The 15604-nt window shown below is 34.7% G+C and overlaps 1 protein-coding gene across 3 annotated transcripts in view; it reads right to left on the bottom strand.

Annotated features, from left to right (window-relative positions):
* LOC144973168 (uncharacterized) overlaps nt 1–15604 on the bottom strand; it is a 31714-nt gene that overhangs the window by 3528 nt on the left and 12582 nt on the right. For all 3 annotated transcript variants that reach the window (XM_078915288.1, XM_078915289.1, XM_078915287.1), the window contains exons 4-13: nt 15278–15596; nt 11586–11712; nt 10520–10598; nt 10054–10324; nt 9253–9375; nt 8078–8236; nt 6415–6500; nt 2648–2820; nt 1784–2001; nt 1063–1261 (exon numbers count right to left, since the gene is read on the bottom strand). In XM_078915288.1, the coding sequence (XP_078771414.1) occupies nt 1063–1261; nt 1784–2001; nt 2648–2820; nt 6415–6500; nt 8078–8236; nt 9253–9375; nt 10054–10324; nt 10520–10598; nt 11586–11712; nt 15278–15596 (1754 nt within the window). The remainder of the gene's footprint in view (nt 1–1062; nt 1262–1783; nt 2002–2647; nt 2821–6414; nt 6501–8077; nt 8237–9252; nt 9376–10053; nt 10325–10519; nt 10599–11585; nt 11713–15277; nt 15597–15604) is intronic.

The following is a 15604-nucleotide window of genomic DNA, read 5'->3' as shown; positions in this document are numbered from 1 at the left end:
TTTGAACATCTATTATATGAATACTTCCAACATTTCTTTAAACCACGCAAAGAGAAGGAAAACATCATTAGAGCCATCTGCATCTATCATTTTGCATTAGCTTTTTTCCTTAACAAATTTATCAAATGCATAGTGAGACTCAAACTCGATCCTGAGTGGTTCAGTTATCAGCCTTAGTCACTCTGCCATCTAACAAACCTCAAGCAAGTTATGAAAAACCATTCAATAGTCTGTATAAATAGGAGGAACAATTCGAAATTGTTTGCATCTAAAACTTTTTCTGCTCATTAAAAATGTGTGAAGATCAAAATCATAGATTCCTACATGTAAGATTGCAGACTTATTCTGTCTTGGTTTGGGCTGCAGCTTTCATTAGTATGTCATTTGACTGATGTGTCACTATGGAGCAGGGGCTCGGTCTTGGACTCACAACACAACCTATTAGGGTTGATGAATCGACTCATCTAGTAGACACCTCAATTGTATGCCCTCAGGAGAGGCATCTTGCACGCATTTTCCTCGTCCTACCTGATATGGAAATTAAATTTGGAGGTCTCACTGTACGCCTTGCAGGTTGCATGTCTTGTCCTACTTGTTTACATATAATATAGTATGTAGAATGTAAGACATACCCACCAACTAAAAATGTTAAGCCATGTCTACAGGAAAGACTCAAAGGGACAATTTAGGGAGCAGGCAATTGTGTAAAATAAAGATCTGAAAAAGTGTGTATGAAACCGAAAAAAAAATCCCAAAAAATCAGCCTTGCTCAACTGGGGAGGCTGATTTTTTGGGATGTTTTTTTTCTTTCTTGTATTTTCCTTTCTTGCTTTGGCATTGTTTCAAACACACTTTTCCAGGAAAGATTCATGATGACTGGAAAATCAAAGGGAAAAGATGATGCTGAAGACAACATAAAAGTAATACCCATATCCATGAAGCTGGATGATTGATGGATAAAGGAGAAAACTATTTCTTTCCTTTGCAGAGCAGAAGACACACAAAATTAGATACTTATGGTCACCAACGTCTATAACAGGCCTGGCAATACATGTGACCAACCTTTAGCTCTCAAATGTCTTGATAGTGTTCCTTGTTCAGCAAATCCCCTGTTACAATGTGGGCAGACATATGGTCGTTCTCCTGTGTGAAGTCTCATATGTCTCTGTAGGGAACCACGTTCCCTGAAATGACGATTGCACACCTGGCAGCGGTATGGGTTGACGTTTGTGTGGGTTCGTAGATGGACTTTTAAAGAATTCTGTGAACAAAAATTGATATTTGATAAGATCTATGTCTATCTATTGTTGTCACCTCTTTAAATTCATTAAATGCAAGTGACATGGGATTTTTACCAACTTTGACTATAAGCAATGCTCAGAATATTTTTTTTATCCACATTTTATCTGACTGCAATAAAAAAAAAAATGGAAAAGGAATTCAATTTTTGTTTTTAATTGCACAAATCAGTTTGAATTTGAATGCTGATTAAAGGTTCGACTTCACAGAAAATGTTAACTTTTCCATCAACATTCAATGGATGCTAGAATTGTAATAGTACTTCACATGATTTTGTGGATGGGAAATATTTTAATCAATACACACATTTTTGTCACAGTAAATGCAAAATAATTTATATTTTTAAAAAATGATTGTGACTTCAATTTGTTCTACGACTCCTCAACTAACATTTGCAATCAATATAACATTACAAGGACACTAAATGAATCTTAACTTTTACAGCAATATACAATGACAAATTTAAGGAAGGAAAATTTCTTACATGAGTTTTGAACAGTTTCTCACAAATGCTACACCTAAACATCCTCTCTTGTGTGTGAGTCTTGATGTGCTGTTGGACATGGACCAGCCGTTTGAACATCTTGCCGCATTCACCACACTTGTAATTCCGCTGGTTCATATGGACCCACATGTGTTTTTTCATGACATCCTTAGAAGTGAAACTACTGTTGCATTGGGTACATTTATAGGGACGGTCACCTAATGATTACGATAGAATAAAGAGATCAAATAAGAGTCTTTTTACATAAGCACTCATTTTCTAGAAAAAGTGGCAGTAGTAGTAGTCCTTCAGAGCCATAAAGCCCACGAGGCTGGAGTTTATCCCGGTGTCTGAAGTGTTAAATGGACGGTAGCAGTTGTGTATTGCCCTTTGGATGGGGTACTAGTCCATCATTAAGTATGGGGCTATTTATCTCTGCCAGATGTGACAAATCCAGACACTGAATCACTACTGGATGGGTTGAGGGATCCAAAAATGTTTTTGGCTGTATCTGGGATCAATAACACTTCCATTGTTAATAAGGTGAATGTTTTAATACTAAGCTATAAGGACCTACTTCTAAAACAAAAATGTTGGGGAAATACACCAAGTTATATCTGCAATTCAAAACCTGGACAAAGATGTAGTCTTTATCATTATAAACTTTGAATAAATGACTTTTGTTATGGCAAAAGCTATAAGAATGGCAAACCATCAAAATTAAAATATAAACAGACTGAGGGTACAAAAATTATATTGAAGTTTAAAAAAAGAGAAAAAAAGGAACACTCACTGACCATTTCAATTTCATACCTTGAATTCTTAAACCATCTATCAATCTAAGACTTTAAAAAAGTAACTTGCCAGTGTGCATTCTCATGTGTTGTCTCATGTAGTTCACTCCCTTAAAAGTACGACTGCAAATCATACACTGCAAACTGCCAGTGGTGGAAGGATTCCGGGCTGAGTTAGTGATCTTCTCATTTGAAACTGCAGCCTTTAATCTGTGCAGCTGTTTTATGGCTTGGAGGGCTTCTCTAGAATACAGAAGATAATATGTAGCGTAATATTTTTTTGTCCTAACTGGCAACTCGCCTATTATTTCTTAAGATATTCAATTGCAGGCTGTGACATCCCAACATAAACCCACTAAAAATAATCACATATTACCTTATCCATCTGGTTAGCTTAGAAAATGATATAACATTTCCCTCATGACAATACATTGGAACTCTGATACAACGGGGATAGTGGGACTAACAAAAAAATCCCTGTTGTAGCCAAGTGCCGTTATATCCATGCATACAGAATTTGAAGGGAAGCAATACTGAGGGAAGTAAAAAAATACAGACAAGGAACACATTTCGAGGTACCTCCCTAAGTAAATGGATCAGACAGCATGACTGTGACCTCCATTCCTGTAATCCCCCCACCCCCTGAAATCACAGTACTTCACCCTCTCTTCAACTTACTTCAGGACACAAGGTGGGTTGGAATAATACAGCGGTTAATTCTACCTTTCTCCTTTCCAACTGCGCCACTGACAACCACTAAGTGCACTTCAAAACTCAAGTAAGCGCACCGTCCTGGCCTCAGGCTTCAGAGAGAGCTCATCACCATCTCACTTCTCATTGGGCATAGATACCTAACCACATCCCTCACTCTACTCCTAAGTGTATCAAGATGTAGATCAGTCAGTCACACGCCTCTCACTAGCCTTTTGTTGTGTCATCGTGGATATACACAAAGTATACAGAGAAACCGATAATACACACAATGATTGCGATTCGCCCACACCCACCCCATATCCATTCCCTATAAGTTATGTGTGCCATTTGTGCCTTTATCTTTTATTCTTGAGTACATGGCTTTTCTCAACTGGGTACTAAACTTGCAACTCACACTGCCGTTGTAGCCATGTTCCAAGAAATATTTCCCTGTTATAGCCATGCATGATTTATGTGAATTATACAAGCCGAAGAAAGGGATTTAAAAATTTCCCATTGTAGCCGAGTTCCCGTTGCAACCGAGGCTGTTGTACACGGGCTGTACTGTATTTCTACTTTGACTGTCATCACAATTATAGACTTCACTCACGCACTCACTCAATCCCATGACCAGTTGATCGCCGAGGGGGGGGGGGGGGGGGGGGGGGGCTGCGTGATGCAGACTTCACAACTTTACGCCATTCGTCACAGTCTCTGGCCTTTTCCAGAAGGATATTGAAATGTTGTCTTGCCATAGTTTTTTCTGTCTTCCTCTTCTCCTCTGTCCCTCTACAGTGCCCTGCATGACAGTCTTGCACAGATTATTATGGCGAACAGTGTGTCCTAACCATGACAATTTCCTTCTTTTGACCATTGACAACAGTGGTTCCTGTCCTCCTGCTTTGATCCTCTACCTCTTCTAAAATATCTTTATTAGTTCTGTGCTCCAAATAAGGAACTCTCAGGATTTTCCGATAGCTCTCATTTTGAAAAGCACAGATTCGCTTTTCTAGATGTGCAGTGAGTGTCCATGTTTCACGCTGTTGCCATTTCAATTCTACCTTTCACCTCTGCTGTGCTAGTCCAATCTTCTGTGAGCAGCACTCCAAAGTATTTGAATGTGGTGACTTGCTTTAGGTTTTCACTGTTGACATTGATTCTCGTCTGAGGGTCATCTCAGCTGTTTGCTAGAATTTGCGACTTTTCAGAATTGATCTCCTTCCTGTATGTACAAGCTGTTTCTGATAGATGATCTGTCAGTGACTGTAATTTGTGTCCGTCTGTTGCCATCAAGTCAATGTCATCTGCAAATCGAAGGTTGCAGAGAACTCTGCCCCCTATTGATACTGTGCTCTGATGGTTTTCGAGAGTTTCCTGCATTAATCTTTCCAAATATAGGTTGGAAAGGGTAGGTGAAAGAATGCAGCCCTGTCTGACACCAACTGTAGTTTTGAATGGATCTTCTACCTCAATTAAAGAGTACTCTTTTTAATTTTATAAACTTTAGCAAAAATTCATTCCAGTCATTAGTCAGACTGAAAATTGTCATAATTGAGAGTTTTAAACTGCAAATAAATAAGGGGGTGATGTATCTTAACTTCTGATCATTTTTTGTCAATATTGAGATCACAAGTGTGAACAGGGAAATCAAAATCACTTGTTAGTTGTCTCATGTTTATCTATGTTACTAGTCTTTCTCGAGTAGTTTTTTAAAAAGCCATAAATTAGTGACCATGACTAACACATGGAATCTGTGTCGCAGTTTTGTACTATTATATTTACTTTTTTCCAAGCATCTATTATCATTCACATGAAATGGATCATAATAATTTTATATAATCGGTTTGAAAATTATTTGAGTTACAATAATGTAATATTGAGACCAATTTTCTGAAAATTTCTCTCAATAAATATAAAACCAAAATTTTCCACTTGATACTCAAGGCTAATAGCAACCAATTGTGGCGTAATCTATTAGAGCATCTGACCTGGACGCAAATATTGGTTTGACTTGATGTTTTGTAATTTTTGTTCTGTCAAAACAAACCAACGAAAATTACATAGAGTAGACTAATAATATTGATTTGCGGAAATATTTATAGAGAAGCACAATAAACACATGGCACACTGCTTTTCGAGACAAAATGGCATCTGCTATGAGGTATAATGACGTTGGAAAACATAAACTTGAGATAAACTGCATTCTTTTCCTTGACCGTGATACAGATCAGCTGTACTCACACTGATGTTTTCACTCGATATGATTTTTAAAAAAAATTTCCCACTATTGAAGTGCAGAATGTTTGCCTTGAAATGCAGAATCGCAAAATGTAGACCGATTACACAGAATCATTCTACGAACAGCAGAATTCAATTCAATTCAACTCAAATATTTATTTATTGTCGGCATTTAAAAAATGTTTCATAGATAATGTAGTCAGGCTAATAGAAGCCTTTGACCGACATAGGTTTTAACACATAGTGCATAAAAATACATAGTAATACATTTTCCTTTAAAACATTCCCTCATCAAGATTCCAATCATGACACACAAAGAAAAGTAACATAATATTATATATATAGAAGGGTAAAAGCCACTGCAATATTATTATGAATACAGTGGTAAAGTGGTATCCTGATAAAGTAAATTCCGCTGGACCAGATAGGTTGGTAGACTTTAAGAAATGTTGACTTTATTCATTATCAATGGAACACACTCAGATAAAGAACAGAAAATTTGGAATCAACAAAAGGTGTTGACTTTAAGCAGAAGTTGACTTTAAGAGAGTTGAATTTATGCAGAAGTTGGCTTTAAGAGTGTTGACTTTAAGCAGAAGTTAACTTTAAGAGTATTGACTTTATGCAGATTCCACTCTACTGTTAAAGTGTATTTCCCTTTGATCTCATGCTCTAATAAACTAACTTTCTATCATACTTTGCCCAAAAAAAACTTTAATTATAATATTTTATAAAAGTAAGATAATAACAGAGAAATAGAGATTGTCCATGAATGCAATAGGAATGCCACTTAGACCTTACCTTAACAATTAATTTTTTATCTATACTTTGTACGGGTCAGTAATTTGCATGAATATTATGAAAATAAAGATTTATCTCTATTCGGTATTTAATAGTAGAACCAACCTAAGAGCTGTTCTTTCATCCTTTTGTTCAGATGCGCTCTTATTTGGATCCACTTGTTCCAAAGAAAACAATGTTGACTCAATGTCCTGTATAGAGAAGTTTAAAAATGTAGAATATTTCAGAAAACAAAGTAATCGATAAAAAATATTCATTTCTATCAACCAATGCACTTTTTAAAACACCCCCCTCCCCCGATTTGGGATTGGGGTGGGGGTTGGGGGTGTTGAATGGAAAAATAAATGACATTAAGAAGAATTGAATTTTTAAAAAAAATTATGTTAAACGCCTTGAATAATACAATGAATGTTGTTGTATGGTGTTACCTAGCTGTCAACAGACTAACATTATCAATAATCATCGTTCTAATAATAATAATAATAATAATAATAATAATAATAATAATAATAATAATAATAATAATAATAATAATATAATAATAATATGCAATAATAATAATAATAATGATAATAATAATAATAGAAGAAGAAGAAGAAAGAAGAAGAAGAAGAAGAGAAGAAGAAGAAGAAGAAGAAGAGAAGAAGAAGAAGAAGAAGAAGAAAAGAAGAAGAAAGAGAGAAGAAGAAGAAGAAGAAGAAGAAGAAGAAGAAGAAGAAGAAGAAGAAGGAAGAAGAAAGAAGAAAGAAGAAGAAGAAGAAGAAGAAGAAGAAGAAGAAGAAGAAGAAGAAGAAGAAGAAGAAGAAGAAAGAGAAAGAAGAAGAAGAAGAAGAAGAAGAAGAAGAAGAAGAAGAAGAAGAAGAAAGAAGAGAAGAAGAAGAAGAAGAAGAAGAAGAAGAAGAAGAAGAAGAAGAAGAAGAAGAGAGAAGAAGAAGAAGAAGAAGAAGAAGAAGAAGAAGAAGAAGAAGAAGAAGAAGAAGAAGAAGAAGAGAAGAAGAAGAAGAAGAAGAAGAAGAAGAAGAGAGAAGAAGAAGAAGAAGAAGAAGAAGAAGAAGAAGAAGAAGAAGAAGAAGAAGAAGAAGAAGAAGAAGAAGAAGAAGAAGAAGAAGAAGAAGAAGAAGAAGAAAGAAGAAGAAGAAGAAGAAGAAGAAGAAGAAGAAGAAGAAGAAGAAGAAGAAGAAGAAGAAGAAGAAGAAGAAGAAAGAAGAAGAAGAAGAAGAAGAAGAAGAAGAAGAAGAAGAAGAAGAAGAAGAAGAAGAAGAAGAAGAAGAAGAAGAGAAGAAGAAGAAGAAGAAGAAGAAGAAGAAGAAGAAGAAGAAGAAGAAGAAGAAGAAGAAGAAGAAGAAGAAGAAGAAGAAGAAGAAGAAGAAGAAGAAGAAGAAGAAGAAGAAGAAGAAGAAGAAGAAGAAGAAGAAGAAGAAGAAGAAGAAGAAGAAGAAGAAGAAGAAGAAGAAGAAGAAGAAGAAGAAGAAGAAGAAGAAGAAGAAGAAGAAGAGAAGAAGAAGAAGAAGAAGAGAAGAAGAAGAAAGAAGAAGAAGAAGAAGAAGAAGAAGAAGAAAGAAGAAGAAGAAGAAGAGAAGAAGAGAAGAAGAAGAAGAAGAAGAAGAAGAAGAAGAAGAAGAAGAAGAAGAAGAAGAAGAAGAAGAAGAAGAAGAAGAAGAAGAAGAAGAAGAAGAAGAAGAAGAAGAAGAAGAAGAATCAATGACCTCAAAGAATTTTGTAATATTTCAAAGCTCAAGCTATATGAGTCAGTAAAGACCTAACTTACATTCAAAGATTCAGAATGCATTGTCAAGATGTGCTGTCTCATTTCATCTCTGTTTTGAGCTAGAAAATGACACAATCCACAATGAGTAGGTTGATCTGCTAAATGTGAGCGGAGATGGGCCTCCAAGTGCTCACTATGTTGAAATTCTTTATTGCAAACCTGAAATCACAGGACATTTAATACACATCATTCATACTTTATTTCTTCAAATTTTATCCCTCTTTGAGGCTATGTGGTCTAGTAGTATGACACTGATCTTTGGACCAGAAGGACCAGGGTTTGAGTCCTATTCTGAGTCATTGGAAAAGGCTCTTTACGCACATTCTTTCATCGTACTCAGGTGTAAAATGAGTACCCAACCATTAACAGTGTTGTCTTTGTAGGAAAAAATTGTAACATCGCCTAACAGGCATCATGTCTCGTCTTATACGTTAAGTGTTGCTGTTGGTTTGGGACCCCTTGGAAAGCACCTTGAGTATGTTTAGTGGATATTGCTCTTTATAAATACTCTTGATTTTTTTTTTCTTATAACAAGTTACGATAACTAAATAAGTACAGCACTCCCCTAAGAAGCAAATTCAATAAAGGTCCACGGTGTAATCACATTTTCGCATTTTTCAGACCATTCTGTTCACCCAGAAGTAGTTAGCTAGGTCAGTTAGATATGGATTAACAGACTAACATTTTGTCTAAACAGTAGTAAGCTAATCAAACTGATTTCAAAACAATGAGACAGCTTTAGAATTATTAGACATCATACAATAGGTTTCAAGATTATTGATTTGTTTTTCTTTCCTCTTGGAATATGCGTATCGGAATATGTGTGTCAGAATTTTTGTCACAATATGTGTGTTTTTTTATTCTTACTGTATGTGCCTCTAGCAACTCATGCTCTAGAACCCATGAAGCTCTTTCTTTACAAATAGACTCCATACACATTACAATATAATAAAACTGATTTTACAAACCATATGTGCTATTTAAATTGAACTTATGAGAATTCAAATAAATTAATCCTAAGACTTCCGCCTACATTGTATGATGTAAAATTGAACATCTTTTACTTAATATTATTAACACAAAAAAATAAATAAAAATAAAACAAAGACACATAAACATTAACAATTTAGCAAAATCTAGATTGACCAAAAAAAAAAAAGCATTTTTACAATTACCTGGCAATTTGAGTCGCTAAGAAATTCTGTGGTCTTGGCTCTCTGCTCTAGTATTCCTGAGCTGGTTGCCATTGAATCTACGTTTTTATCTATAGTTGCAGTACTCATAGTAGTGGAAGGCCACTAGTTCAGATGATCAAAATATAAAAAATCAATCTAAATTATCGACAAAGCGAAAGGCTTTTAAAGACAACGATGACATACAATTAAGAATATAAATATTGCCAATGCCCATTTACTCTAGAATTAAGCAAACTGACAAATATGGTAGAACTAAGGTTAATTCATCAAGGTCTTGTAACCTATACTTTTGTTTCAGTAATAAATATATAACAGTCTGAGATCAAACTCTTATAATTCCTTTTTTTTTTTTAAATCAATCAATCGAACAAAACCTCTGTGAATCTTTCCAACTTTATACTTCATAGGATTTTTAAAAAATGAACATTCAGTTTTAGTATCTTTTTTTTCCTTAACCAAACAATAAAAGATAATTTTTAATACATTCTGAAACAATGTTTAATGACTCTAATCATTTGTAATTGCTATGATCGTTATTATCATCTGGTCAGCATAATAATCATCATTGATAATGATAATGATAATAACAATAATAATATAATAATAATAATAATAATAATAATAATAATAATAATAATAATAATAATAATAATAATAATAATATATATTTAAAAATTTATTATACTGATGATGATGATGATGATGATGATGATGATGATGATGATGATGATGATGATGATGATAATGTTTTCAATATTAAAAGATAGCAATTTAGCTCACCTCTGCTATGGAGGTTACACTTGAAGTAACAATTGCTGAATTATCAGAAGTGAGAGAGGTAGTGTTCAAATCTCCATCTCCAGTATTCACTTTGTCTCCTGCCATCTCTGCAAATTGAACTGAATCCCTATGGATAAAGTTCACCGGATCTTCACCAATTATGCTCACATCCCTCTGCATTTCGTCAACAACAGCTTCAATGTTGGGGTGGTAGCTCCATTTTTTCTTGTAACGAGGGTAGTGGTTGTCTGGCGTCTGAGCACAATTCCGTCTAAGAAGCACAGGGAAAACAGTTTTTATAAAAGTGAATCATATCAATTATCATTAGCAGAAAATGGCGAGAAAGGCTATGGAGGAGAGGTTGGGAAGGGAGGAGGATGACGAGGAAGAGGAACAAGTAATTGGTAAGAGGAAATATGGAGCAGAATGTCACTGGAAAATTATCTTTAAAAAAATAAAACATCACCTGGCTTTCATGTGACGATTTAATGCTCCTGATTCAGCAAATGCTCTTCCGCACTTTCCGCAGGCATAAGGACGCTCACCTAAAAAACAATCAAGTATTAAATAATACAAATCCTCATGTTTTTAAATATAAATTGAGGTAAACAAGAGTTTATATGTTTATCGGCAGATTGAGGTTCATTACATTATACTAACAGCAAATTGCAATTTGCCCTGTAATACTAGGATCATTACAAAAATTTAATATTATCTTTTAAAACAGTTTACATTTAAAGATGCACATGCTTTCTCCAGAAAAAAAAGCATTCTTTATTAAAAAATCCTTAAGGAATTTCAAAAGTTACGTTTGAAATTATTTTATCACTTTTACACTTTAATTTTTTTTCAGTTTCACTCGATGCTCCGCATATATCTTATCAAAATGGCCATGCTTAAATATTTATTTATTATTTTTGTTCAAATAGGTTCAATAAAAATGCAATTTGGTGTGTAATATACTTGACACACTTAAAGCACAATGTAATCTCATTGGTTGACTTCGGCAGCAATATGTTGAAGCCTCATTTTACTTGTAATCTCTGTCCACCATGTTCCAATATGTAAAGCCAACCTTTTCAACCAAAACAAACCAAAGTTTGTAAATAATAATAGAATATAGAGTTTCGAGACTGTTGTGTTTAATCGAAGTCTATGTATTTATTTATTTATGTAAATCCTGAGAAGATCTATGGTAGTTCACGGTTATTGTATTAATTGCCTAATTTCAGAACTGGCCTCATCTCCTCTACATAAGAAATGGCCAATGAGAGCTGAATCCACGAATCCAAAAGGTCATGTTTTCAAAAAATAAATAAAAGTTTTGAAAAATCAAATAGCTGTAAAGAAAGCTTTGGAAAAAAAGATTTCGCTTCAAGTGATGGCAAAAATACCTCGAAATTGGCAGAACAGAGGGGAAATCTTCTGAAGGATACCTTTCTACTTTTCTCATTAACATCAGAATTCAAGTCAATTATTTTACATAAAAAGATGTAGAACACCAAAAAGCAACAGATTCATAATATTCATACCTGTATGACGCCTCATATGACGAACAAGGCACCCTTTGGTTTTAAACCCATATGGGCATCCCTCAACAGTACACACAAAGTTCCTTTCTTTAGAATGTACAATGGCATGAGCTTTATAGACAGGCAGCTGAGAAGGGAGCGTACGTAAATAAATAATATATATATATATATATATATATATATATATTATATATATATATATAATATATATTATATATATATATATTATATATATAAAAGATCTGATTTCTAAAATGCATCTCAATTACCGCTACCTAACCAAAATTTAGATCATAGGAGCATGCAGCAATTTTTTAAAAAAGGTGATGAAACTTTTTTGTATTTAAATTGGATATTGGAATTAAAATTCTCAAGAGCAATGACAATAATAATAATAATTGATAATAATAATAATTACTCAAATTTAAATTAATCATCATCCAAGATGGCCGTCATGGGTGGGAGCTGTGTCTGAATGCTCTACAAACAGTTCTAAAAAATTGATTTCTGAGACTGTGTTTTGGTATTGCAATTCAAGCTCATTGTGTTGATCTATATCTGGGGCTATTCCATTGTGCGCTTTTGGAAGTACCATTGGATAGAATCTTAGTGAGACTTGAACTGATTGTAAACAATTGTTTGTTTTTAAGGAGTTTACGGCACTTGCAACACATTTAGGTTATATCAGCGCCAGTAAAAAGGAAGCAAATGGAATAGTAAAAAGTTCTAGAATTACAATTAAAGCACCCAAGAAAAAGTAAGACATAGGGGAAATGGGAACAAATAGGCATCAGATGTAGATTCCAAGAGCATACCACCAATGTACTTAGTTTGAGATCACCTATAAGTCTCATCATGACACAAGAACAAAATCCAACAAAGAGAAATACACTCAAATGCTAACATTATATATGCAAAATAACAAATATAATAATACAGAATAGAGAGATGATTTACAAGGAAAAAATATCATCTCCCAAGACAATAACTATGCATTTGACTGTTTCCCTCCCAGCTAGGACTCCGGCCAGGGCTAGGACAAAACCAAGTAATCTTATTCCAAGACAAAGACAGAAAGCATGTTGGAAAACAGACATAAGGGGATAGAAGACACATTATGTACCCCCCTGCCCACTATGGGAGGTCAGGAACCCCACCCAGTATTATAAACAAGATAGATTTAAATTTCAAAATGGCTGACATAAACATTCAACTGTGAAAGTGTATAGTATACAAGACTTCAAACTCATTAGTGATTTTAGGAACTGTGTGGGTTTTTGAAAAGAATTTATTTTGAGAATACTATGAGTACATTTGGACTTGTGCGTCACATTGACCAGCTCACTGCCTGTACTCCAAGTCCAAGATGAGTGCTATCACTAAGACAAGAAGTAGAAGTTGCAGTGGGAATCGCAATCACATTAAACCTTCCAAGGACAGCAATGGAGTTGATTTGAAAGTGGAACCTGTCAAAAGTAGACAAGCTGCTGACAATGCGACTGATTTTCATTTATGTATCCTTTGCGATAAAAAATTTACAGAGCAATCAGATAGCCTTTTGCAGTGTGATAGATGTGATGGCTGGGGCATGTACTGGTTGTCTGAACATGTCACCTGAGACGTACTGTGCCATTGCAAGGCCAGACCTTAGATGGTTCTGCAAAAATTGTTTGCAACCAGCGCTGCTCTCAGTAAAAACCAGATAAAGCCATTGAGGATAAGTGCAGTGAATTTCTTGAAGCTGTAGAAGCTAGAATTTCAAATATTGAATCTGAATTCGCACACAAAGCTTCAATAGTGGATCTCAAAAAGTTGGAAAATAATGTGAAGTCACTAGAGGAGAAAATAGGCAAGCTATCAAGTACGCAAAATGAAGTTGAAACAAAGATTGGCGAAACCACTGCAAATTTAGCGTCTGACGGTGTCAAAGAGATGGCTGAACTAAAAAACAATCTAATTGTGTTCAATGTTCTGGTTCACAAATGTGATGATCCTGAAGCTTGCAAGGAGGCAGATGCCAAATATTTTCAGAAGCTTTGTAGACAGGGTCTATGATGCCTTTCATATCTTCAATTTCTTTGAATATTATTTCACTATATATGTTAAAAAGGTCCGGTGATAAGATGCAACCTTGTCTTACTCCCTTCTTGATGTTAAAGAAGTCCGATGTTTCATTATCCAGTTTGACACACGCTGTTTGATTCCAATATAAGTTTTTCACAAGTCGAAGGTCTTTACTGTCTATACCGATCTTTTCTAAGATTTTGAATAGCGTATCGTGATGTACTGAATCAAAAGCTTTGGAATAATCATTGAAGCATAGATAAAGTGATTTTTGTTTTTCGATTGACCGTTGCATTAATGTTTTCAATGTAAAGATTGCATTTACCGTACCCTTTTCTTTAACAAAGCCAAACTGCTCGTCACTTATCTCTGGAGAGATCTTGCTCCTCATTCTTTTCATAAGTATTCTTAACATAATTTTTGTGGCCTGGCTCATTATGCTGATTGTTCTGTGTTGGTCACAGTCAATAGTACCTTGTTTTTTGGGTATCGTAATGAATACCGATTGTCTTAAGACATTAGGCAATTCACCCTTTTCATATAAGACATTAAAGGCTTTTGTCAGAATGTCTATTCCCAGATCATTGAGGGCGTCAATCAATTCTATTGAGAAGCTATCTTGGCCTACCACTTTCCCCTTTTTCATCTCTTTGCAAGCCGCTTCTACTTCTTCTCGCATAATCAGGGGACCTGTGTTCACAGTAGAAATTTCTTTATCCAAGCTTGTCCCTCTTTTGTCATCCGCGTATAGATTTTTTATGTAAAGCAGATAAAAGGCTGTAATAGCCTACATAAATCTGGACTTATATCATCATAATGATTGATAATAATAATAATAATAATAATAATAATAATAATAAGTAGTAGTAGTAGTAGTAGTAGTAGTAGTAGTAGTAGTAGTAGTAGTAGTAGTAGTAGTAGTAGTAATGATGGTGGTATTCATAATTACATTTACAAGCCATAATTTGCTCCAATTAATTTTGCGATAAACTTACAGTAATAACTGCTTGTTAAATTCTAGAAAGGACACTGGTAGTGCTTTCTAGTTAATCTGATGACCGAGCATCATAATATCATTACTGCATGGACAGAGGAGTCAGAAAAAACCTCCACTACATTCAGGACTGATACCAGTCGTTTTGATTGAGAGGCATGTGCTCTACCAAATGAGCTAAGGGTACGCCATAAATTATTTCTCATGATGAATTAATTGTTACATAAATCTCCATTATGCTCCTAATCAAAATGACAGTTTTTATTTCCATCGAAATTTGAAAAGAGAAGACTTCAAAACCCTGAGTATTTATATAGTGTAAAATCCACTAAATAAGCTCAAAGCACTTTACAAGGTCCCAAGCCAATAGCAACAATGATCATGTAGCACAATACATGACGCCTGTTAGGCAGCATTACAATTTTTTTCCGACATTGATGACCAGTTAATCATTTTAAACCTGAGTACTATGAGATAATCTGAGCAAAGATCCTTTTCCAAGTATTCAACTATGTGTCAGTACAAAGACGAGTGTCATACCACAAGACCACATAGCAACACAATACAATTTTTAAAAAGTCACATTGAGTGAATTTTTGCTTTTCAATTAATTCGGCATAGGTGATAGACTTACCTCCTTGAAACTTCGTCCACAAATATCACATACATAAGGGCGTTGACCATTGACATCATCTCCATTAGAATTTTCATCTTTCGTACTTTGCTTTTTGCTTCTACCAGTTGATAAGACAGAAACTTTAGGTTGATTACTCAGTTGAATATCTGAATTCTTTTCTCCATTTTTCAAATCTTCATTTTCTTTAGCTATCATTGGTTGGAAGTCTTCATCCAATTCTCCTTTAGCCATTTCATCCACTGGCGTGTCAGATTCCTCACTATTATCTTCTCCTTCTTTGTGTTCATACTTCATATGCCATCGTAGAGTTGCAGCTCTGGCATA

Source organism: Berghia stephanieae, chromosome 5 (assembly GCF_034508935.2).
Source record: "Berghia stephanieae isolate SIO BIC M18660-M18661 chromosome 5, UCSD_Bste_1.3, whole genome shotgun sequence".
Lineage (NCBI taxonomy): Eukaryota > Metazoa > Mollusca > Gastropoda > Nudibranchia > Aeolidiidae > Berghia > Berghia stephanieae.
This window is presented reverse-complemented; position numbering and strand designations above follow the sequence as displayed.